The 25,388-nt window shown below is 49.7% G+C and overlaps 1 protein-coding gene across 5 annotated transcripts in view; it reads left to right on the forward strand.

Moving 5' to 3' along the window:
• Positions 1-2,853: 2,853 nt before the first annotated feature.
• Positions 2,854-25,388, forward strand: part of BPI (bactericidal permeability increasing protein) — a 28,305-nt gene continuing 5,770 nt past the window's right edge. Inside the window, exons 1-12 of one of the 5 annotated variants that reach the window (XM_072800999.1) lie at positions 2,856-3,039; positions 4,605-4,772; positions 7,310-7,424; positions 8,713-8,841; positions 10,451-10,612; positions 11,838-11,901; positions 14,324-14,387; positions 15,983-16,074; positions 19,371-19,547; positions 20,585-20,644; positions 22,083-22,250; positions 23,318-23,385. In XM_072800999.1, the coding sequence (XP_072657100.1) occupies positions 4,640-4,772; positions 7,310-7,424; positions 8,713-8,841; positions 10,451-10,612; positions 11,838-11,901; positions 14,324-14,387; positions 15,983-16,074; positions 19,371-19,547; positions 20,585-20,644; positions 22,083-22,250; positions 23,318-23,385 (1,232 nt within the window). In that variant the 5' untranslated portion in view covers positions 2,856-3,039; positions 4,605-4,639. Of the gene's footprint in view, positions 3,040-4,569; positions 4,773-7,309; positions 7,425-8,712; positions 8,842-10,450; positions 10,613-11,837; positions 11,902-14,323; positions 14,388-15,982; positions 16,075-19,370; positions 19,548-20,584; positions 20,645-22,082; positions 22,251-23,317; positions 23,386-25,388 lie in introns of all 5 variants that reach the window. The other 4 variants (XM_072800996.1, XM_072800997.1, XM_072801000.1 and 1 more) reach the window with 4 other exon arrangements.

A 25,388-nucleotide genomic window follows, 5' to 3' on the forward strand; every position in this document is an offset into this window, starting at 1 on the left:
ATTTATGATCTGGATTCTGATCCTCCCTTCATTTGTTTACCATTAAATATATCTTGTGATCTGCTCTGGGACTGCAGAAATTGCAGCAGAAATTACAGCAGCAGCAATACTCTACGGTGAGGAAGATCTGCCTGCACCTCCCAGACCAGGGCCCCCAAGCGGGCCCTTTTATGAGAGCGAGGCTCAGGAGACAGACACATCTTTAGCGTGACAGGGTAGGAGGCACCCTCCCAAGGGGTAACCCACATGGGGCAGTGTCTGACTGCCTTGTCGGTACCTCACCTTGAGGTCCAGTCTCCACGAAGGAAGGACCTGTGTTTGAGGATCAAGTGGGGGTAAATGAGAAAGCTGAGGTTCAGCCAGGTTAGGCTACCAGCTGAAACTCCCCCAGGGAGCAGGTGGCGAGCTGGGACTCGGCCTCATCTATAAGGTTCTCAGCCCACACGCTCTTGACTGCTTTGCTGTGTGGGAAGGGATCACCTCTCACAGCACCACAAGTGCAGGCTCCCAGAGGCAACGTGAGCCATGGATTCCTCTCTCCTACATGTATCCAGCCCAAACCCAAAGCTCAGAGGTTGGAGAGCTCAGTGTGGTGCCCCATGGTGTGTTTTCCCGGGGGCTCCAGGACTCTCCAGCCAGCTAGTGATGAAGGTCGGATTAAGACTATGCACTGAGCAACTTCTCCGTGCAAACTAATTCACACCTTATCTCATGTCATCCTCAGAACATAGCACATAAGGGGCAGTGTTTCCCCATTTTTAAATAAGGATAAATTTCAGAAGGGTAAAAGAGTTTGATCAGAGGTGCACAGAGAGTGGGTAGCCTGGCTGGAACAATGGACCCGGGTCCATCAGCTCCAAACTCAATGCGTTTTCCTCTGGGAAAATTCAATGTCTTAAGGACCACAGAGAGATGAACAAAACCAGCCCCTGAATTAACCAACTTTTGATCCATGCACCTTGGAGTTCCTGCAGGGATCAGGTACTTCCCTTATGCTTTCAGCCATGTTGAGCTGGGATAGCAGGAGAGGGTGTGAGAGGATCGTGGGAATATTCTAATTCTTAATGTGGTCCTGGTTACCTAGAACTACACATTATGAAAATTTATAGAGCTAGAAGAAACTATAGAAAGTAAACATGGGGATCCCTGGGTGGCTCGGCGGTTTAGCGCCTGCCTTCTGCCCAGGGCGTGATCCCGGAGTCCTGGAATCGAGTCCCACATTGTGCTCCCTGCATGGAGCCTGCTTCTCCCTCTGCCTGTGTCTCTGCTTTTCTCTGTGTGTGTGTGTCTCTCATGAATAAATAAAGAAAATCTTTGGGGAAAAAAAAGAAAGTAAATATGGCAAAAAAAGAAAATATGGCATAATGTTAAGATTTTTATAAACCTTGGTAGTCTATTCTTATCTATATATTTAAAATATTTTACAATAATAGTAATAAGACCCCCCCAAAAAAAAGGAGGAAGAAGAGGAGCAGAGGAGGAGGAGGCATTGGAAGAAGCTTACTTAGATGTGATGGCCGGAGCTGCTGCAGCTACTTTACAGCCATGGAAGAAGCCAGTGTGAGAGTAAATCTGAGACACTAGGTTAACAGAGTGGAGAGTTGGAGAAATGGCAAATGTCCACTGGCTGCTGAATCAGCTCGAACTTTATACCTGCTCTCTCTTTGGACTTCTCTGAGATAACACACTTATTGTTGAAGTCAATGTGAATTGGGGATTTCTGTTACTTGGGTTGAAAACAATGACACTCATGCAGAGTAGAGAGTCAGATCTGAAGCAGTAGGGCGCCTCCGTGGCCTGTAGCAGCACTGAAGAGGAGACTGTAGGGTCACCAATGGATTCATCTGGATTTGGTTGGGCATGAGCCATCAGAGGGAAGCTTATTCAGAAACTTGCCAGTTGGCTTTAAGATTTCCTTTTTGTGGCAATGTAAGTCATAGTCACATGAGTTCCATTGTAATGTTTCTTTCCTGTCTGACGCCCTCACCCATGCAACCTCTTCCCAGCCCCAAGGGACTCAGGAATTTGGGGCAGTTAGAGCTGCAAGTGTTCAAAACTACATAACATAATTTTTACAAAAGCCTAAATTTTTTGACAAATCATCAATCTGTGTGTTTTGACTGCTATCTTCCTTCTAACACAGACATCTGACTCTGGGGCTCTAAGAAAGTAGAGCTAGGGTGAAGGCCCAGGGTGACAAGTCCTCCTGGCAACTGCCCCAAGTAAGAGGGGGAAGTCTTCTCTCCAGGAAAGGCAGTGTGACCTTGACAGGGACATAAAATGGCTCCGTTTTTTTAACTCCAAAATGGAGAGAACAATCACCCCTCCCTCCCATCCCTCCCTCAAGGGTTGTTTTTAGGCCTGGAGAGAATATATGTAAAGCGTCTGGCACACAGTAGATGCTCTGTACGTGGCCACTGTTTTCATTCCTAAGCCAGCCCGAAGGATTCTTGTTGTGGATGGGGGCAGGAAGGAGAGCCTTTGAGGACCTGGCAAAGAGAAGCAAACCCAACCCAACCCAATCCAACCAACTCCGGTCTCACATCCTCCCCGCTCAGCGGGCTTCATTAGACTTTCATTAAATTAGAGTCGGGGAGACAGGGCGCCAGGGGGCTGTCGGGGACCCAGCAGGAGAGACGCGGGCCTCCCCCTCCGCCCCGCCCCTCCTCTCATCACCATGGAGACTGAGCCGGCTGCCCCGCGGGGTTCCGGCCCACCCAGGGCCTGAGGCTGCTGCCAAAGGGAGGGGCGGGCCGAGCCGACCGAGCCCCCCCTGGAAAGCTGGGGTGGGGGTGGGGAGCGCCCACGGGGGCCCCCCCAACCCCCCAAGCGCAGAGGGACGCGGCCGCGGGTGCGGTGGGCGCGGGGGCCCCGCTCGGCCCGCGGAGCCTGCGTGACCGTGACCGTGACCGTGACCGTGGGAAGAGCAGTTCCCCTCCCCAGGCCTCAGCTCCTGTGTCTGTCCAAGGAAGGGGTGGAAAGGAGCAAAAACAAAAGCTTGGCGAAGAAAGCTGTGGGATGAGGAAGCAATAATACACGGTGCGTGTGGAGGGATGTGGCTGCAGCGAGAACATTCACTACTGGTGACCGAAAACGGGAACTTGACAGCACTGAGCAGTGTGATCCCATTTTCCTCTGTTAAAACAAACAAACAAACTATCTATGCTTACTAAATATGGGGGAAAGGATACTCTAAGAAACACAAAACACCTTGTCTCTAGAATCGGGGTTTCCACGCGGTTTTATTCTCTTGGTTCTTTCTCAAATTTTGGCCTGTGAACATGGGCTGCTTTTAAAGTCAGAGAGACGTTCATAGCTACCGTTTCTGTGCGTATTACGCAGGGCCTTGTGCTAAGTGCCTTACGAGGTTGAAAGCCCTTTCTGTCTTCACAATAAGCCAAGGAAGGAGGGTACTCTGATTGTCCCCACTTTACAGAAGAGGAAATTCCGTTCCGGAGAGGTTAAGGGGCTTGACCCAGGTCAGACCACCAGACAGTGGCCGGGCTGAGATTTAAAACCACAGCCAAGCCCTTGGATTTTGGGCTCCAAAAATCCGAGCATTTTTTTTTTTAATTTTTATTTATTTATGATAGTCACACAGAGAGACACAGGCAGAGGGAGAAGCAGGCTCCATGCACCGGGAGCCCGACGTGGGATTCGATCCCGGGTCTCTAGGATCGCGCCCTGGGCCAAAGGCAGGCACCAAACCGCTGCGCCACCCAGGGATCCCAATCCAAGCATTTAATGATTACCACTACTGTCTCTCGAGACGAGAAAATGCTAAAGGGTCTGTTTTTAAAAAAATAGTTTACTATGGAAATTATCAAGGATATTAAAAATGCAAAGAAAAATGTAACTTTATAAAGTGAGTAAGTTCTGGGGATCTAATGTACAGCATGGTTTAAATATAGTTAAGAATACTATAACATATTTTCTGGATTTGCTGAGTAGATTTAAAGCCCCCCCCCCCCCCCAAATGATAGCTGCATGTGAGGTGATGGATGTGTTAATTAGCTTGGCTGTGGCAGTCGTCACGGTATATACTGTAAATGTGTACAATTGTATGTGTCCATTATATCTCCATAGTGTGGGAGAGAAAGAAAAATATGACAAATCCTGATATACCAATGATCCAGCTTCAATGAAGTTCTTAGGTGGAGGGATTTGGATGAGGGCTCAGAGAGGGGTATGGGGATGCCTAGGGAATGATGCCCAGAGCCAGAAATCTCATCCTATTACGCACGCACACCACACATACCCCACACATATCACACATACCCCCCCCACACCACCACCACCATCCCCATACATATCACACACACAGCACCACCACACACATTGCTACACACACACACCATACATGCCTGCCAAACACGCACCCCCACCCCATACACACACACAGACATGCGTGCACACACACATGTCCCATGCCCACCTACTCCCCCTCACCCCCCAGCTCCCAGGCTCCACTTTGGGCCCCAACCATGGCAGGCAACAGCCCTCCCCCTCTCCCGCCCCCACTCAGTTTCCTTCCTCCTTTCTACATCCAACTGGCTTGCATTTCCCCAGCCAGCTCCTTTATAGATCCCTGGCTCCCCTTCAAGGCCTCAAGGCTTTGGCAGCTTTGGAGGACGAAGACATGGCCAGGCACCCTGACAACGCACTGAGATGGGCAACCCTGCTGGTGCTGGCCATCCTGGGCACAGCTGCTGTTGTGACCACCACCAACCCCGGCGTCGTGGCCAGGATCACCCAGAAAGGCCTGGACTACGGTAATCAGATGCCTTCCTTCCCTCCTCTTCTGCCCCTAAAGAGCACTTATTGAGCACCTGCTGTGTGCAGCCATTTAAATCCAGGAGCTCACTGCTCCTCAAAGGAGGCTCTCTTATCCCCTGTCACATAGATGAAGAAACTGAGACAAGGTGAGTTGCCCAAGGTCACAGAGCTGCAAAGCGGCAGTGTTGTGATCGGATGCTGGTCTGGAGAACTCCAGGGCCAGTGCTCAGGCCCCCATGGGTCCTCACAGTCCCCTCCCTCTCTCTCCCCAGCCGCCAACTCAGGCTTCTAGGCCCTTATCTTCCCTCCAGAGCTGGTTCTCAGTCCTGTCATTTGCCTTGAGATCCCTGGCTCGGTCTCCAGCGTGGGCAGTGCCCAGGCCCTGCAAGGAGGCTGAGTGATGGGGAAGGGGAGGAAGGGAGGGCCTTCTTCATGGTCTCCCCCAGGCAGGGGCTTGGCACAGCCATATTGTGCACATTACCCATCTGGATGCCCCCGAGAGGTTCCCTCCGGGCCACTCACCCAGGCCCAGACGGAGGAGAGAGTGGCCTGGAACCGCCCCTGCTGCCCTGCCTGGATCTCTGCCAGGCACCTTACACACCTGATCTCCTTTCACCTTTACTTCAGCCCTGGGTGGGACATACTGTTACTAGAAACAATTTACAGATGAGCAAACCGAAATTTGGAGAAGGGACTGGCGGGTCTGGATGGGACCTCCAGTCTTGGCCAATGTCCCCGCGTGGGGTTGCTTGATGCTGTCTCCCAGGGGTGGAGAGACGAACCGTGGATTGGTGGGGGAGAGCCAGCCGCAGAGAAATCAGATCAGGGAGGAGCCAGAGGCCCGTCAGCTGGTGTTCCACTGAGGGAATCAGGACAGCACCCAGGGGGACCTGGTGGGACACCTCTGAATCCCAGGGGTGCGGCCAGAAGGCTCCATGTGAGCTCAGAGACAAGAGTATGGCTAGTCTGAGGGCTTCCCAGGAGCAGTGGCGTGGGCTCAGCCTTTAAACCCAGAAGTCTTCATGTTCTGTCACGGCAGCCCCAATCTCCCCATGTGGCAACCAGAGTGGGTTTCCTGAAATGCAGCAAATCTGCTCTTAGCCCTGGGGGTCAAGATATCCTGACCCTTTGGAATGGCAGTTGAGACCCTTTAAGGCCTGGCCCCTACTGACTCACAGGTCCTGGCCATCGTACGTTTTCCTTCCCCTCCAGTCAGTGACTATGTATGCATTGTTCACTTTTGAATCTCCAGGAGACCCATCCTGGTGCATGGGCTCTGGGACCAGAAGTCCTGGATTCAAATCCTGATCCGTCCCTTGTCAGCTGTGTGGCTGCTTCCCCAAATTTCAGCTTCCTCATCTGTGAATTGGGGGTGGTAATGGGACCTACTTCCTGGAGTTATTCAGATTCAATATTTTAATACCTGTACCAGAGCCCAGGACAATGCCTGGCACAGATAAATGGTAGTGGTGGTGGTGATGACAGTTGTCATTTCCTAACTGGCTGTTGGAAAACACAAAGCCTGGGATCCGTCTTCTTTACTTCCTCCTTCTCAAGTAACATGTTTGTCTTTCAACTGGTTATTATGCTGTTAGCCGCATAATAACAGATGGCAAGATTCTTGACATTGGGCATTCATTCATTTATTTGTTCAACAAATATTAAGTGCCTTCTAATAGTAAGTGCCAATCACTGTGGTAAATGTAAGGGCCACATTCATAAATAAAATAGACATTCCTGCTGCAAGCCTTGAAGGACTTGTGTCTAGCAGTGGGAGGAGATAGTAATCACAAAGTCACTTGAATAGAGGTGCACTTACAGATAGCAATGGGGGCTCCTCAGGAGATGCCCACATCGTGAGAATGATGACAAGGGAGATTGTTCTCATCTACTGGGTGAGAGAAGGTTCCTGGAGGAAGTGATGATCGAGCTGACTAGAATTTGGCCAGGGGAAGGTGGGAGGGGAGGGTTTCCTAGGCAGCAGGTATAGGCACAAGCAAAGGTCCTATGGAGGCAGAGGCCAAAAAGTCAGAAGGGTGGCGTACCTGTGAGGGCATAGCACAGAGAGAGGCACAGAGTCAGTGTTCCATAAATACACATAGGACACATGACTGAGTGTTTAGGGTGATATTTGAGACCACAGATTGGCAAATGACAGCCCTTGGGCCAAATGTGGCCCACCATGTGTTTTCATATGGCCCGTGAACTAAGAGTGGCATTCACATTTTACATTTTTAAATGGTTGAAAAAAATCAAAAGAATACTATGTCACAACATGTGAAAATTATATGAAACTCAAATTTCAGTGTCTATAAATAAAGTTTTATGGGAACATAACCACACCCATTCATTTACATATTGGGTATGGTTGCTTTCCTGCAATCACAGCAGAGCCGAGTGGTCCTGATAGAAACAGTAATGAGACACAAAACCAAAAATATTTGCCATCTGAGCCTTTACAGACCTCCCCCCACTCCGGTATGGATGGGGATGGGCTGAGCTTCTGACCATCTGCCCTGTTCTTGCCCCTCAGCCTGCCAGCAAGGCGTGGCTGTGCTACAGAAGGAGCTGGAGAAGATCAAGATCCCCACGTTCTCGGGAAGCTTCAAGGTCAAGCATCTTGGGAAAGGACATTACAGTTTCTACAGGTGAGGCTAGTCGAGCTCAATCCTGAGTGTACGGAGCATGAAGTGTTCTGGGGCCACCAAGACCTAGAAGCACAGAGCCCCAAACTCCTAAACTCAGAGAGGAGGTTGAGATCCACAAACTAGTGTTGACATTACCCCAACGGAATAGAATCCCCCAAGCTGAGTGTGGAGGATGCCACAGAAGGTACTCACCATGACTCCCAAGGCAAGGGGTGTGTGTCGTGAACCTCCAAACTCTGTGTCAGGCCCATATAACAAGTAACATTTAGAAGGAGTAGGGTTCAAGGAGAGGAAGCCTAATCCAAAATGGCCCAAGCCAGAATTTATTGGCTCACACGTCTGAGAAGTCTCTGGAATAGGCTGGCTTTGGGTCCAGCTTGAGGTGGGCCCAAATGTCATTGGACCCTGTTTTTGCCTTGCTGTTCTCAGCATCCCTTCCCTTGGGGAGGTCCAACTCTCAGGTAGGGTGTCCCCACGAAGATGCAAGATGGCCCACCAGCATTTCCTCAGTGCTGCAAATCCTGTGGAAGGACAGCAATTTTCTCCTGCAACTCAAGCAAAAAACCTAAAATTCCCCCCAATTGCCCCATCTTAGGTTATGTACACCTCCCTGGACCCACATATGGCCAGGGCTACCCTACACTAACTAGCTTATGCCCAAGTCAGAAGCTTCACTCTGCGAAGGTGGAGGAGAAGTCAACTTTCTTTGGAACAACATAGAGTAGATGTGAGGAGGGGTTCCCCCAAAGTAAAAAGGCAGTTCTGTTACCACAAGAAGGGGGTGAGGGTGCTGGGCAGAAAACCCATAAATGTCCTCTATGGAATTTTATACACCTATTCACTCAACAGATATTTTTGAGCACCTACTACGTGTGTGACCCAGCAGGTTTTGCTACAATAGTGAACGAAGAGAGATACATTCCATCCGTTACAGAACTTGCAGCCAATTGAGATTACATTTATTATCCTCATTAATCATCACACTTCCTGCAAGATGGAGATTATTGTGCCCATGTTACAAATGAGAAAACCAAGGCTCAGGATGATTAAGTGACATGCCCAGGGTCACACAACAGTACACTGAAGAACAGGATTCTAATGCAGATGTGTCTGACTTTAACATCTAGCCCCTCTGCCCATAGAGTTCCCAAGCTGCTCTCATGGCTTCTGGGTTCTCCTGGAATGGATGCAATGATGGATTGGGGGTAGGGGTGGGTGAGTCTGCACTAACCATTAACTGAGTCTTTGTGTGGGTCCCCAGGAGGCTAACAGCGTTTCTTCTTCACAGCATGGTTATCCGTGGATTCCAGCTTCCCAGTTCCCAGATAAAACTAGTGCCCAATAAGGGCCTTGATCTCTCCATCAGAAATGCCAACATCAAGATCAGTGGAAAATGGAAGGCACGAAAGAATTTCATGTACGTTTCCAAGCTTGCAGTTTATTGAGTATGTGGGTGAGCTCCTGGTGATATTTGGAAGGGGCCAGAGCCAGGTCTCCGGAATACCCAATTTTTGCCTTATCCATCACCACTTGTCCCCACAAGACTCCTGGGGTTATTTTCACATGTGAAGATGCAAAATAGCCTTTGATTAATAGCTGAGCATTTGTCCACATCACAATGCAAGACATTGTCAAGAGTTGATACATGTGGTTTAGGATGGAAGGCTAAGTGGGACCTTTCATTTACCCTTTTATCAGTTGGCTGTTGCTGTGTAATAAAACACCCCAAACTCAACCCCTGAAAACAATAGTCATACATTATCACCATGTATCTATGTGTCCTCTGGGGTTCTGCTGATCTGGGCTGGGCTCAGCTGAGGTAGCTCTGCTCCACATGTATCTCTTCTTCCTCCCCCTTAGACCAGTGGGCTACTGAGAGCATATCCTTAGTGATGGCAGACATGCAAATAGGGCAACTGGAAACCCATAGGCCTAGACTTGGAAATGGCCTATGATCACTCCTACTCATATGCCATTGGCCAAAGTAAATCATGCAGCCAAGCCCAAAGTCAAGAGCTTGGAAATGCACATAACTCCCCCTAAGATAGGCAAAGGGGTGAAAAATTGAGGCAAATCATCCAGACTACAACTCTGAATCTTAATACTGGGTTCGCACCACGATAAGCCTGCCGTCTAGTGGTGGTGGCTCAGAATGACCGATCACTTCAGTGACGGTGAGGAGTCGGGGGCAAAATGGAGAAGGCACTCTGGGGAGAGGGTCATGGATCTGCCCTCCTGGACTCACCCACCCCTACCCTCAGGACTGCTGATTTGTCCTTTCCTCACGGTAAGAATTGCTTATTTATTTTTTTAATGTTTGTTTTGTTTTTAAGGATTTTATTTATTTATTCATGAGAGACACACAGAGAGAGAGAGAGGCAGAGACACAGGCAGAGGGAGAAGCAGGCTCCCTGCAGGGAGCCCCATGTGGGACTCCATCCCGGGACCCCAGGATCACGCCCTGGGCCAAAGGCAGATGCTCAACTGCTGAGCCACCCAGGTGCCCCCTCAGTTCTTCACATGGGCTCTTTTGCCTCTTATCAGTTCACTCACTGATGGCAAAAAAGATGACAGTACTTCATTGTATTGAAGGAGAGTTGACGAAATATGTTACATCTGCTCTCATACCCAAACTCGTTTTGTCTCTGGAGGAGGAGTTATTAACTCCATTTAATGAATGAGAGTATTAATTAATTAAAGTCAGCGACCCCCAAGCCCTCAACTTTTTAGGGGCAAAGCCAGGGTTCAACTGTTGGCCAAGAGTCTGGGTGAGGCCGTTGGAACTCAGAGCAGTTAGGACACCCAAAGTCACTCAGCAGGGGCAGAGGCAGTAGGTAAGAGCAGCATTCCCTGGTGGGACATGGACCCGCACTTCACTCAGTGCTCTGTGACCTTGGGCAAGCTGCCTCCCCTCTCTGAACTCCGTCTCAAATAGTGAAACCCACCGGCCAGCCCAGGCTTGAAGTTTGAATGGCAGCGGGGAAGAGAGTGCTTGCCCCAATTCTTCTGTCTGTGTTCCTCTACAGCAAAACCAGTGGCAACTTTGACCTGAGTGTGGAGAGCATCTCTATTTCGGCTGGTCTGAATATGAGCTTCGACCCCACCTCAGGCCACCTCACCATCATCTGTTCCAGCTGCAACAACTACATTGACAGTGTCCGCGTTCACATCTCAGGCGGCCGTCTGGGGTATGATCTCCTGGGACTGTGGGTGGGAGGAGGGACCTCAAGAAGCACTGTCTTAATCATGTCTGTATTCAGAAGGCATGCCAAGTGCCACCTCCTTGTCGGGTCTTGTTCAGAGGCCTCAGGTGTAGGGGAAGGACAGGGTCCACGGACAAAGCAGACACCATCCCTGCCTCAAGGAGTCACTTGTTCATCCAACATTTGTTCAACAGACTTGACTGAGCATTTGTGATGCCCCAGGCTCTGGGCTAACCACTTTATATGCACTAAACTATACAGTCCTCGCCACCAATCTGTAGGCATTTATTTATCCACTCAGCAAATGCCAACTTAGAATTTGCTGTGCACTGGGCTCATGCTCGGGAAATAATAGTGGCCAATTACAATTTAGCAATAGGTAACATCAGTGGCTCACATCACTGTGTGCCAAGCATTCTCTTAAACTTGCAAATTGTCTCAACCAATCCACACAATGAAGTTAGTCTATTCTTACGTCCATTTGCAGAAGTTAAAACTAAGGCAGAGAGGGAATAGGAAATATCCTGAGTCTTTATACCTACTGAGTGTTAAAAAGAGATTCAGTCCAGAACTGTCTGGCCACAGACTCTTAGCCACAGAATCCTTATTCTCTTGAAGTTTCCTGCTTCAAGATAAATATTAGTCAAATCATTGCACTAGTGAATGGCTCATGATGAATTGCAAAAGGATGTAAGAACTAAGAAAAGGAGGTACAACGTTGCCAACGTTACATGGGATGGGAGGATCTGACCTAGTCTGAGGGCTGACTGGTTCGTCCTTGATGAAATGACATTTGAATTAAAATGAAAAGAATAAGTAGAAGTTATTTAGGTGGGTGTTGGAGACGGGGTGTTTTAAACACCAAGAATGGCATGTGCAAAGGCCCTGTGGTGGGAGGGAGCAAAGAACACAAGAGGATACAGCAGAACAGTGTGGCTGGAGTGCAAGAGGGGGAGAGCAGTAGTGAGGAAAGACGCTGAGACAGAGTGGGGGTCCAGCCATGCATCAATTGAGGAAATAAACTCATAAATGAGTCACTGCACCCAGAGGGCCAAGTACCTAATGGGAGCATGTACAGTTGAAGCCCAGGAACAAGGGTGCCTAGGCTATTTGGAAGAGGGAGGAAGGCTTCTCACATGAGGTACCCTCCCGAATGTAACCCAGGGACACCTGGGAAGCCTCATGCTTGTCCCCACATGTCAATCTCCAGGTGGCTGATCCAACTCTTCCACAAAAAAATTGAGTCTTCGATCCGAAAGACCATGAACAACAAGGTAGGACATGCTCAGAGTCCTGGGAATGGGGGGGGGGGGGAGTGGAGGGATGTCTCAGTATGTGTGTTGCTGGATCCTTCTGCTCTCACCCCAGAGAGCTCACAGCTCACAGTTCTTTGAAACCACAGGTCCGGCTTAAAAACTGGTCATGAGGAGTCCAGCAAGAGCCTAGGAAAGGGTCCCGGCACACAGCCACAGTGTACTCTCCCCACACCCCGCTGGACCACCTCTGCTCTTCCTCCCTCATTCCTCCCTGCAGGCAAACTGCCTTCTCCTGCCTCATCTGCCTCTGAAACCTCTGCTCAGAGCTCTCTGGTCTCCTCCCCCATCCCCACAGCACCCCAAGCCCCCTGCTGGGTGCTCCCTCCCTTGAATAACACACATGATTGAGGAAGCTGCTAGGCTAGAGTGCCAACAAACTATTCCCTAGGGCTGGAACTGGTAGCAGCCAGTGTTCCCCAACCATGCCCTCACCCTAAATCCACCCAGGCCAGCTTCTTCAGCTGCGAAAAGGGGCCATTCATTGGGCCGATTTTCCATGAATACAGTTAGCTCCAGGAATGCCCTGAGCCTGCCTCACAGGCCAAGTGAGTCAAGGGCAGTGGGGAGCCCTTGAAGATTTTAGGCAAGGGGGTGACCTTGCCAGATCTGTGCTTTAGAGACACTTCTGTGGCTGCCCTAAGAATGACAAGAGGCGCCAAAAGAAGCAGGGCATGTCAGGAAGACTGAGGAAGCTCTATGGTCTTCTAGATGGGAGTCGCTGGGTTCCCGGTCCTAGGCACTGACAATGAGGGTAGGGAGATATCAGTCAAATCAGATCATGGGTCTGAAGGCATTCTGTCAAAGTTTTAAAACAAAACAAAATTAAAAAAAAATAGCGCATGGTTGTTAACATGTGTCTGAATACAATAGATTATAGAATGGGTTTTATTTTTTTATTTATTTTTTATTTTTTAAAGATTTTATTTTATTTTTTTTAAAGATTTTATTTACTTATTCGTGACACACAGACAGGGAGAGAGAGGCAGAGACATAGGCAGAGGGAGAAGCAGGCTCCATGCAGGGAGCCTGACGCGGGACTTGATCCCGGATCTCCAGGATCAGGCCCCGGGGTGAAGGCAGGCACTAAACTGCTGAGCCACCAGGCTGCCCTAGAATGGGTTTTAGAGTCAGAGTCTCTGGGTCTTAATTCTGACTCCAGGGCCCTAACTAGCTTTGTCATTTTGAGCAAATATCAGAACCTCAGTTTCACCATCGGCAAAATGGGGCCGTAAATACCTCTGACACCAAGCTGCTGGAAGTATCACGGAGGTGAGGCAGGTGGTGTGCTCACCCCACTGCCCGGCTAACCCATGGTTCAACTGTCTTTGTAATTAGGCGATAGTCAGAGGGGAATGTTAACATTTAACACTGGAACTATTAAAACAAAAGTGTCTCTTGGTAACACCGTAAGAGTGGCCAAGCTAAAAAGTAATACTGTGCTGCTGTCAGCGAGAAGGAGCAAGAGGGTGCTACATCCATGGAGTGGGCTTGGCATGACGCCTAGAACTCTACAAGGACCCCAGCATTTAATGTGTACAAAATCCTTACGATGAGGGGTGGTTGGGTGGGTGTCATGATTTTCTCCATTTTACAGATGAGTAAACTGAGGCACAGAGGGAGAAGTGATAGTATTGGAGTTCAAACCCAGGCCACCCCCACCTCAGAGGGGAAGCTCCTAATCAGAATAAGATATTCTTTAGAAAACAGTACTGACTTGAGTAGATGGATGGAGGGAGGGAGGAGGGATGGAGGGATGAATAAAGGAGTCACACAGTGTCTATGATAGTAGAAAGGTGGACGAGGAATGAGTTGGGCAGTTGGCTCCCCAGGAATGCCGAGTGAAGAGTAGGTATCTGAGGGAGGGAAGAGGCCACCCCCCCACCCCACTCCCTCCCCATGATGCACCGTGTGTTTGGAGGGGTGGGGGGGCAGGTAGGATGGAACACAGAGGGGCAGCAGCAGAAAGCCTGCTCCCGGGGACTGTGATGTGATTTCCTGTGGTTTGGAGCCATCTGGTGGCCCTCATGGGTGAGTGGCCTTGGAGGGCAGTAGGGGCAGGTGCTGGGCCGGGGCCCCAGCTACCAGATGTGGGGCCGTCCCACCCTTGGGCCATGTGGCAGAGGCACAGGCTCCTGGGAGGATGATATTCTCGGGGCATGCAGAGTCACACCTCTTGTGTGATGGAAACACAGTCCGAGAAACCAATTTTCTCCCTCCGTTTCTTTCCTCCCTCCCTCTCTCCCTCCCTCATTCTTTCCTTCCCTCTCTCCTTCCTTCAAAAAAACATTCAAGGGAAGGAAAATGTATCAGATTCCTTATTCCCAAAGGACAGTTTCCACTATGGGCAGCACTCACTGGTCACTTTCTTCGTCCTCTCCAGATCTGCCAGGTGGTGAGCAGTTCCGTGTCCTCCAGGCTGCAGTCTTATTTAAAGACATTGCCAGGTGAGCACTGGGCGAGATCAAGGAGGCTGGGATACAAGTGTGTATGGGATGGGGGTGGGGGTGGGGAGGGAAACAGGGACGACCGTGTGCTGAGCCAGCGAGCTTCCCAGACAGGCTGGTGCCGGGTGTGGGAATGAGTAGAACAGATTATTTTCAAATGGCCCCTGGCATTGGATCCCTCTTGGGCCAGGCCCTTGTGGCAGGTGCAAGAGCAGCCCACACCCATTCATTCCCCTACCCGTCTGGGGCCAAACAACCAAATTACTTCCAGCTCTGAGGCCAGACACACACAGCTGGCCTGAGATCTGAGGCTGATCATTTTGCCTCTCTGGGCCTCAGTTTTCATAGTTTTATTTATTTTTTAAAGATTTTATTTATTTATTCATGAGAGACAGAAAGAGAGAGAGAAGCAGAGACACAGGCAGAGGGAGAAGCAGGCTCCATGCAGGGAGCCCGATGTGGGACCAGATCCCGGGTCTCCAGGATCATGCCCTGGGCTGAAGGCAGCGCTAAACTGCTGAGCCACCCAGGCTGCCCAGTTTTCGTAGTTTTAAAATGGGGACAATTCTCTCCATCCCTAAGTACGTGGTAAACTGTGACAAGTTGCAGATGGTCGGGAGAGGAGGCCTCTGGCCAGCTCTTGCCATGTGCCACGCACCCAGCAGAACTGTCTCCTCCTGGCCTCCCAACACCACACGGAGGTTGGTGTATGATCCGGATTTTACCAGCAGGGAAACTGAGGCTCAGAAAGGATCCCTGACTTGCCCAAGGTCACAAAGCCAGAAAGAAACAGAAGCAGGATCCAAAGTCAGTTTTTCTTACTCCAGAGCCTGTGCCCCAAGCTGCTACCCGGGCACCCGCCCTGTCGAGTAGGCCCCATAGCACATGGTGTGAGCTCCTGTAAGACGTGTTCTGTCCCCAGGCACCGCACCCCCACTCCAATCCCCAGGGACGGGCGCATCCTGGGCATGTTTTGTGCAATTAAATGTGTCCAGCAGGCAGGAAAATGATTTTTGTTGGAGTCCAGCTCCATCACTCACCTGCTGTGCCATCTTGGGCAAGTTACATTTCTGAGCCTCATTTCTTTCCCTCTAACGCGGGAAGGAAAGCTGTAAGCAGGGGACCAGTATTATTTAATTCTCGTTCATGTCAGTTGAGAAACACAGAAAGCATTCGGCCCTGAGCCAGCCTGGGCTCAGCCTGGGGTATTATCCCTGCCAGTAATGGTCCCTTCAGCTTTTGAGCCCCTACCACGTGCAGGGCACTTGTGTGGTCACTAGTATTATCTTGTTCTACAAATGACAAAAAGTGGCTTCGAGACATGAAAGGTCTTGTCCGAGGTCATGTAGAGTTCAATTCAACCCTCTGCTCCTTGACAACATCTGGGGCTGTGGGAAGAAGGGAAGGAGATGATGTCCGTTTACGCAGAGTGTGGGTTCATTTCCCTCCCTCCCTGGGAGGGCTCCCTGGAGGAGGTGGGAATGGAACCGGCACCGCTGTCCCTGATTCAACTTTGGCGGATGCCAACTCTGCATCTCAGACTCCAGAGATGCCGCTGTGGAGAGCCAGCTCACGGTCCCTGTTCTCTTCTCTAGTGACATACAAAATAGATCGTATTGCTGGGATCAGTTACTCCCTGGTGGCTCCTCCGACAGCTACAGCAGATAACCTGGATGGGCATCTGAAGGTGAGACTTACACGGAGGAACATATATACCCTCCGGCCTCTGCCTTGGACTCTCCTAGGGCTCCTCATCATCCTTACCTCTGCATCTTCTCCTTGCTCCTTTCTTTTCTTTGTTTTTCTTTTTAAAAAATATTTTATTTATTTATTCATGAGAGACACAGAGAGAAGCAGAGACATAGGCAGAGGGAGAAGCAGGCTCCCTGCGGGGAGCCCAATGCAGAACTCGATCCCAGGACCCCGGGATCATGACCTGAGCAGAGGGCAGCTGCTCAACCACTGAGCCACCCAGGTGTCCCCTCCCTGCTCCTTTCACACTGGCCTCCCCGCGCTCCTGAACCACCCTATGCCTGCTCACTCCCCCAGGGCCTTTGCCTTGCTCCTTCTTCTGCCCAGAAGCTCTTGCCCAGATATTCACCTAAGCTCTCCCTTCCTTTTTCCAGTCTTTGCTCAAATATCCCTCTCCCTAGAGAGTCCTTCCCAGACCACACTTACTGAAATAGTTTCCTTCTTTCCCTCCATATCCTGCTTTATTTTTCTTAGTGTTACTTATTACTGATACCCCCTCCCAACTTGCACACACTCACACACATGCACACACAGTCACAAGGTGTCCCTCAGGGTGATGAAGGAGGAGGGGCTATTGCTGCTTTGTTCCTGAGTGCAGGGGCAGCACATGGAGCTAAGTTTGGTATCTATTAGCTGCTTAGCAAATATTTTGATTGGACGGACAGATGGGTGGATGGATGGATGGAGCTTCATTTCATGCCACTTTCCTGACACTCACCACCCTCCAGCCAGACACACTGGCCTTGCACGTCCTCAACAAACCAAGGTCAAGATTTAGAAACTACAGAGGAACAGAGAAATAAATAAATAGAAAGGAAAGAATGGAAGAAGGAAGGAAGGAAGGAAGGAAGGAAGGAAGGAAGGAAGGAAGGAAGGAAGGAAGGAAGGAAGGAAGGGTGATAGAGATTACCCAAATATTACAACTCAGAGATATACACTATTTTTAAAAAAGATTTTATTTATTTATTCATGAGAGACACTGAGAGGGGGCAGAGACATACTTAGAGGGAGAAGCAGGCTGCCTGTGGTGAGTCCGATTTGGGACTTGATCCCAGAACCCCAGGATCACCCCCTGAGCCGAAGGCAGACACCCAACCACTGAGCCACCCAGGCATCCCAAGATCATGGCCTGTCACACACGCATAAAGGAGGCAGAAACAAATACACATAAAAAAAAACTCACATATATAGAAATAGGAATAAATACACACATACATGTATTTACATGAGTCATGTTATACATACTGTTACACAACTTTTCAAAATACAACAGTGTAGTGTGAACATCTTTCCCGCAGACCTTTTACTGGCTGCTGGGTTTTTCGGTGAATAGCTTGTGATAAGATTCATGGCAAGTGCCACCTTCCGGGATATTTGGGCTCTGTGTCCATTTTTTCCCACACATGTAACCAGAGCTGCCACGAGCATCCTTGTATCTGGATCCCTGTCCATCCTTGACTACTTCCCAGAAGTGGCATTACTGGACCAAATAGTATAATTTTTAAAAACTAAGTGAGGGGATCCCTGGGTGGCGCAGCGGTTTGGCGCCTGCCTTAGGCCCAGGGCACGATCCTGGAGACCCGGGATCGAATCCCACGTCGGGCTCCCGGTGCATGGAGCCTGCTTCTCCCTCTGCCTGTGTCTCTGCCTCTCTCTCTCTCTCTCTCTCTCTCTGTGTGACTATCATATATAAATAAAAAAAAATAAAAAAATAAAATAAAAAATAAAAATAAAAACTAAGTGAAACAGTGGAAAAAAAGGATTAAAATGATACATAATATTTTTTAGTGAATGAGAATGTCCTCTTTACTGTTCCTCCCCCTGGGCTCCTGCCCAGAGGTAACAGCTGTGAGCCATGGGGAGTGTTAACCTCCTGGTCCCTAGTTCTTTTTTTAAAAATATTTTATTTATTTATTTGAGAGTGAGGAAGAGAGAGAGGAAGAGCAGGGGCAGAGGGAGAGAGAGAAGCAGACTCCCTGATGAGCAGGGAGCCAGGACCCTGGGATCATGACCTGAGCAGAAGGCACATGCTTAACCGGCTGAGCCCCCCAGGCGCCCTTGGCTCCCTGGCTCTAAGCATTCAGGGGCACACACGCGTGCACGGGTAAGCCCACTTGGTTTTGCTGGTAATCCATATGCATGAATGGATACACATCAGTTTTTCACTTGCTTTTCTCACCTAATGACATGCATTAGAGTTGGTTCCTGGTTGGCACATGGGTCCACTTGTTATTTTTAAGAGTCGCATTTTGTCGGTATTCTGTAAGACGGGTGCTGTGGCAGTTAATTTTTAGTGATGAAATGATGCACAGATACACAGAACCCATCATCCAGATTTAAGAAATGTTACCATTTTGCCAAGTTTGCCCCTGTTTTTTTTTTTTTTTTTTTTAATGAACACTCTAAAAATAAATCTGAGGTCTCCTCGGGTCCCCTCTACCCTCCAGGGAATCACACCAATATGATGCTGGTGTGTATCCTTCTTAACCGCGTTTTTATACTTTCTATACTTTTGCTACATATCTACGCACGTCGATAATTCTTGCATAGTAGTTTTATACGCCTTTAAATTTTACATAAGTGGTATTCGACCATATGTATCCATCTACAATTTGCTCTTTTATAACTCCACATTGTTTTTTAAGCTAAATAAAGATCTACTTTTGCAGCGTGGTGCCAAATTGCTCTTCAGAAACTTATAAACATATATTCCCCAGCAGCATATGAACAGTCTCCCCCAACACTAGATCACGTGGCTTTGAAGTACACACACACTTAAAACAGTTTACCTCTCTCTTTAAAATTTTACTAACTTGACAGATGAAAACAAACAAGCAGAGCCGTATTGTTCCTTTGGTAGAATTTCTGTGCTCACTGGCAAGGTTGAAGCTAAGCCAACGGAGTGACCAGGAGGGTGCCAAGCAAGTTGGGCATGTTGCCCAAGTGGCCCTGGCCAAGTCACTTCACCTCCCTGTGCCTCAGTGCCCTCTTCTGCAAAATGAGCATCATCACACCTACCTCGCAGGGTTGGCAAGAAAAGCCCTTGAAACTAGCACCCAGGAAACTAGCACCCAGGAGGCATATGACACTATTGTACGTTTCTGTTCCCGGCTTCCTCCTCTGTCTTGACTGCATGATTGGTATCCTCCACCCGTTTTCTCCTGGAATGAAGACACTGAATTATAATTCCTGAAGGGAAGCCCAGGCTCACCCTGTCTCCTCTGCCCCCAGGGAGAGTTCTTCAGTCTGGCTCACCCCAGATCCCCTCCCTTCACCCCACCAGCAATGGCCTTGCCCCCCGATCACGACCACATGGTGTACCTGGGCATCTCCGACTACTTCTTCAACACAGCAGGGCTTGTGTACCAAGAGGCAGGGGCCTTAAACATGACCATCACGGACGACATGGTAAGGCCGGGCCGGGGGTGGATGCGGGAAAAGCAGGGGCCTCAGAGAACAGCAGACAGTCCGGACTTGAACCTGTGCTCACATGGGAGTGGGAGGGATCATATTCCAGCTTCTAGGGTGGCCAGACCTGAGTTGGAATATCAGCCCCCTCTTTTCTAGCTGGGTGACCTTTGGCCAGTCATTCAACCTCTCAGAACCTGTTTCCTCGCCTGTAAAACACCCACACCAGTATCTCTCTCCCAAGGGTGTGACAGAGTGGAGTGAGGTGTGAATGCACGAGAAGCATTCAGCACATGCTTAGCACGTAGGAAGTGCTTGATGAGGGATAAAAGTTATACAGCCAATGTGGCCCGAGTACTCGCCCTAACCCAGTCTTAGCATCACACCACCATGATCATCATCCTCAATGTGTCTATCGATAGGCTGAGTCCTGTTCTGGGCCTCAGTTTACCCATCTATAAAATGAAGACATGACCATCGTCTCCAGAATCCAGGTGAAGCCTGGTTGCCAGCCACGTGGGGTTCCTCCTACCCTGCTCCTGGAAGAGGTGCCAGGTTCCTTCTCTCTGTAGGGGCACCAAAGGGATGCTGAGCCCCCACATGTCCTTTGGAAATAAACAAAGACCAGAGTGAGAACTCCTCAGGGTGAAAGAGTCAGCCACCCACACTTGTGTTTGGCAGAGACAGATGCATGCAGAGGATGGGGAGCTTGATGGCTTTATACCTTTACAACTATACTCCTGTGGAGGTTTGGGGCATAAGGAAGCTGGAAGTGAGCTGATAGAGGCTGGGCATCCTATGTGATTGGTTTGAAGAGCATATTTGAGTTTTTCAGGGCAAAAAATAGGGAAGTTGGCAGTCGCTGGTCATATCCTGACTATTCTGGGCTGATTGCTGCAGTTAGTGATCGGCATTATTGTCACATAGGGGCTGGCCATTGTCTGTGTATTCAGTCTCTCACCCCTCATATAGAATTTGCACCCCCCAATCTACAACATAATCCCCCAAGATCCTTTACTCTTCTTCCCTTGCTACAGATACCAAAGAAATCCAAATTCCGACTGACAACCGATTTTTTGGGGACCCTCATACCCCAGGTAAGAAAGAGGCTGCTCCCCTTTTTGTCTGCTCATGAGGCAATCTAGGGGTGCTAGCGAGGGTTGAGCCGCACTGAGTGGCCTGAAGAGAGCCCCCTTCACCAGACCTAGAGGCAATCCAGCCCGAGAGTAGAAACAGCCTTGGTCAGCCCCTCCTGGATGCTGAGAAAGGCTCCAAGCGCCCTGGTGACTAGGCATGAGGGTAGACGCTGGGGGCTTACCCACCCTACAAATATTTACTGAATGCTCACCATGCAGCCAGGGCTCTGCTCTTGGCATCTAGCACAGCAGATTGTATCCCTGCCCAACTCCAGCCCCCAACCAGTGAAGAGAGAAAATTATTCTTCAGGCACCCGAAACAATTAAAAAGTACACACCACCATTTCTAAATGAAGCCAACAGATTGATGAGGTCACTTCAAAGGAAAATATCTGTCTCAGTCTGCTCGGGTTGCCATCACAGAGTGCCACAGACCAGGTGGCTCCCACAACAGAAATGTATTTCTCATGGTTCTGGAGGCCAAGAAGTCTAAGCTAAAGCTACCCAAAGATTTGGGTTTGGGTGAGGCCCTCTTTCTGGTTAGTAAATGGACACTTTCTTGCTGTGTCCTCACATGGCAGTTCCTCTGAGCACATAGAGAGCAAGCATGCTCTGGCATCTCTCCTTATGAGGACACTGATCCTCTTGGATCGGGGCCCCACATCTATGACTTGATCTTCGTGACTTCTCAGGGCCTCATCTCCAGCTGTTGCCATACTGGGGGCGAGGGCTTCAATACATGAGTTTGAGGGGATACAAACATTCAATCCATAATAGCCTTTCCAGTGGTGGCACTTCCAGAAGTTTCCATAGTGGGGGTAGTGGTGTGTGTGGGGGGGCATGACTGGTAGGGGCGTCGCGGAAATCCTCTTGAAGCTTTACAGCATAACAATCACAGTGTTTTTTCTGAGACCATGAGTTTACCTGGGAGAGGACTAGAGGCTTGGGGATATCACCAAAGCCTCCTCAGTTCCCCCGGGAAGCCACCACTGCTCTGTGAAGAGGTGACATTTGAGCTGACCCCTGAAGAAAGGGAAAGAGCCAAGCTGGAAAAGAATGAGGGGAGAGGCATTCAGAGAAAAGAACACAGAGTGCAGAGGGTTTAGGACAGGAACAGAGTGGGTTGTGTGTCTGAGGAACAGAAAGGAGTCCCATGGGGCTGGAGCTGGAAAGTAAGGGGTAGAGGCCTGGGGGAGTGAGGTCTCAGGCACCCACAGCCAGTGTGTGCTGTCTCTATGATTTATTCAAGAAGCAATAGGAATACATCAGAGATGTTCATGCAGGGTCAAGACAAGACAGGCTTTAGAAACACTTTATTATTATTTTTTATTTTCTATTTCTTTTGAAGACACTTTAATAAAACTGTCACTTTATTGGCTGTCCCCCCTGGGGGCTGCAGGTGGCCGAGATGTTCCCCAACATGACGGTTCAATTCAACGTCTGGGCCTCCTCCCCGCCGCACCTCACCATGCGCCCCGCCGGCCTCATCTTCACCCCGACCTTGGAGACCCAGGCCTTTGCCGTCCTCCCGAACTCCTCCTTGGCTCCCCTCTTCGTGCTTGGCCTGGTAAGCTGTTCCCAGCTGTGGGCAGATGAGGGCACTGCTCTTGGAGTTGGGCAAATCCTGCCCAGATTCAGATGCTCTGGGGCCTGAGACCAGAGCCCGTACTCACTGCTTCTGGTTCCTGCAGGGGTTCGCAGACTCAGTTCTTCCCTCCATCACTGGATTGAAATATGTGTCCTGTCTCAGATCCATTCGCTCCTGTCTTTGGTCATTGAATTAGGCAGTTATGAATTTGTTCATTGATTCAGTTATTCATTAGGTTGCTAACTTGAAATAGGCTAGACCCGCTCTGGTTCAGACATGTATTAATTTATTCCATTATTCATCTATTCATTTACTTATGCTTTTGTTCAATTAATCATTCATTTGGATATTTGTTCACTCATTCGTCATTTATTCATTCATGCATATCTTTGTGTATTCCTTCATTTGTGTGTGTAATCCTTCTTTTATTCAAGTTTTTGGTCCGTTGTTGATTTGCACATTCATTTATCTGCTCACTCTGTCACTTGGTGAATATTTGGTGGCACCCTCTGTGGTGCGGAGGGGAAGGCCAGACTCTCTCCCCACCAGGGGGTGCTCACAGGCCTCAGGCAGGTCTGCCCTCTCTCAAGTCAAGACCCATTTTCCCCACTTTGCCAATTAAATGGGTTCTGAGGGGTCTGCCCCAGATCACGCAGACAGTGGGCAGCAAAGCTGAGGTGGGGAGCTCAGTTTTCTGGCTCAGTAAATATTGAATGAATGAATGAATGAATGAATGAATGAATGAATGGCTTGAGAATAGGGCTGGCCTGGACTCCAGCCCTGAGATCTGTCTCACCTGGCTTGGCTCATGAGAGTGGCCTGGGAATCTGAAATGGTCCCTAGGGCAGTGGGAGAAAATGGTAATTGGTTGCCAGCCCAAGACTCACCAGTTAGCAGAAAGCAAAAGGAAGAGCCCCTCCTCCTTGGGTTCCGTGTGGGCCCCTCTGCCAAGCCTTTATGAAGCTGACCCTCCCCATCTTGGAGACCTCGCCAAGGCCTCAGCCCCTGGCTCGGGTGATTTCACTCTCTGGATTGCTGTTTTGCAGAGCACGAACCTTTCCATGGAGGTCAGCGCCAGGCCTGACAGGCTTGTCGGACAGCTCAGTTTGGACAAGTAAGTGATCCCGTGAGGATGACAGGAGGTGGCTGCCCATCCACTTTTGGTGCCCATGGACCAGCAACAGCCCTACAACACACCAGCCCTGTGTCATTACTTTCCTGTTCATCCATCACATTTAAGCCTCAAATGGTGCACGGTGGGCACCAGAGCCCTGTGTTGCAGACAGTAAATCTGATGCTCAGAGATGCAGTGGGCCCCCTCCTCCCCCAGGGTCCTACACCATAGGTGACAGTCATCTTGGTTTAGCTGTGGCCCCACCGTGTTCACACTGAAGGTCCTGAATCCCGGGATGCCCCTCAGTCCTGGGCAGACTCATGGCCGTGCGGTGCCAACCGGTGATTCTACTCCACACCGAACCCCAGCAGCGCCCAGTCACCCGTGTCCCTGGCCTGCCTTAGCCCTCAGAAAACCCACATCGATTTCTTTATAGTCCTGGCTATAAAGCCCTGGGCCTTTGTCAGCCGCCTCGGGCTGGGAGAGCCCCGGCAGGTGGTCAGGCGTGCGAGCTCTGGTGTGGAGGCTACCTGTGTTCGAAGCGCAGCTCACCTTGGCAAACACTCAGCATGCACTGAAGTGTTGAGAACACAAGGAATCTGAGTGCTCCATGAGCAAGAGCGAGGGAGGGACATAAAAGAAAGAGAGCTATGGGGGAGAGACAGGGCAAGTCAGAGACAGAGACACAGGGAGAGACTCTCAGAGAGACATGCACACAAAGGGAGAGACACAGAGCAAGAGAGACAGAAAAAGAGTGGGAGCAAAAGAGACAGATAGATGGAGAGACAGACCCAGAAGGGGGAGAGAGTGGAAAGGACGCACACAGAGGAAGAGATAGGGAGACCCTCGCAGAGCAGACACGATGACCCCGACGGTTGGACCTGCCGTCTGCCTCTTAATCACGCTCCCGCTGTTTAAATTGAGTCTTGACCTACATTCCTGCCCATTTCCGCCTTCTCCGCAGCACAGAGCTGTCCTTCTTAACCTTGAGACTGGCTCCTGAGGTTTACACGCTGCTTATTTCTCCTGGCCTCATTCTGACAAGTGTTACTGCTTCAGATACATGTGGATTTAATTTTCCTTGAACACCCATGAGCCTCTCAAGTAGAGGAGCCAGAGAGGATACAGCTGGGTGAGGGCTGAGCAGATGCTCACATATGCAGGGGTGCGGTGTGAGAGTCCACGGGCCAGGAGTCCTGGGGCTCCCAGCCTCTTAGTGAACAAGGGTGAGTTTTCAAGCCTTGTAGGGTATTGGAGACAAGAGCTCAGGCCTCAGAGAGATCTCTTGAAATTCTACTTTGCTAATTGTTAGCTGTGTGACCTTGGGCAAGTTGTCTGATATCTCTGAGTGTCAGTTTCCTTGCCTGTGAAATGTGAGTGATGGCCCTTGCCTCTGAGGGTGTTACAGGATTTCCATGGGGTAAAGCACACAACATAGTGAATGATAGGGTTCAATAAGTAGCCATTTATTTCCTCCTTTCTCTTAGATCACTGTTAAAATGCCACAAAGACTGTAAAGAGGGGATAGTTTATTGGCTCTGGTAATTGAAAAGTCTAAGGGTTTCAGGCAAAGGTGGATCCAGATGCTCAAATGATGTCTTTAGGATTCTGATTCTCTCCATTTCTTTTTTTTTCTTTTTTCTTTTTTTTTTTTTTATTTATGATAGGCACACAGTGAGAGAGAGAGAGGCAGAGACACAGGCAGAGGGAGAAGCAGGCTCCATGCACCGGGAGCCTGATGTGGGATTCGATCCCGGGTCTCCAGGATCGCGCCCTGGGCCAAAGGCAGGCGCCAAACCGCTGCGCCACCCAGGGATCCCGATTCTCTCCATTTCTTGGCTGTCACCAAGTGGTGACAAAAATGGTCACCAGTACCTCCCTAATTTTCCTGGAGAAAAGAACACTTCATTCCCAATATTTTCAGGAGAAGTCCTAGGGCCAAGTCTCATTGGACCAGCATGGGTCACAAGTCCATCCTCCTAATAATCACTGTGGTAAGGGAC

The sequence above is a fragment of the Canis lupus genome, chromosome 26 (assembly GCF_048164855.1).
Source record: "Canis lupus baileyi chromosome 26, mCanLup2.hap1, whole genome shotgun sequence".
NCBI classification, from domain to species: Eukaryota; Metazoa; Chordata; class Mammalia; order Carnivora; family Canidae; genus Canis; species Canis lupus.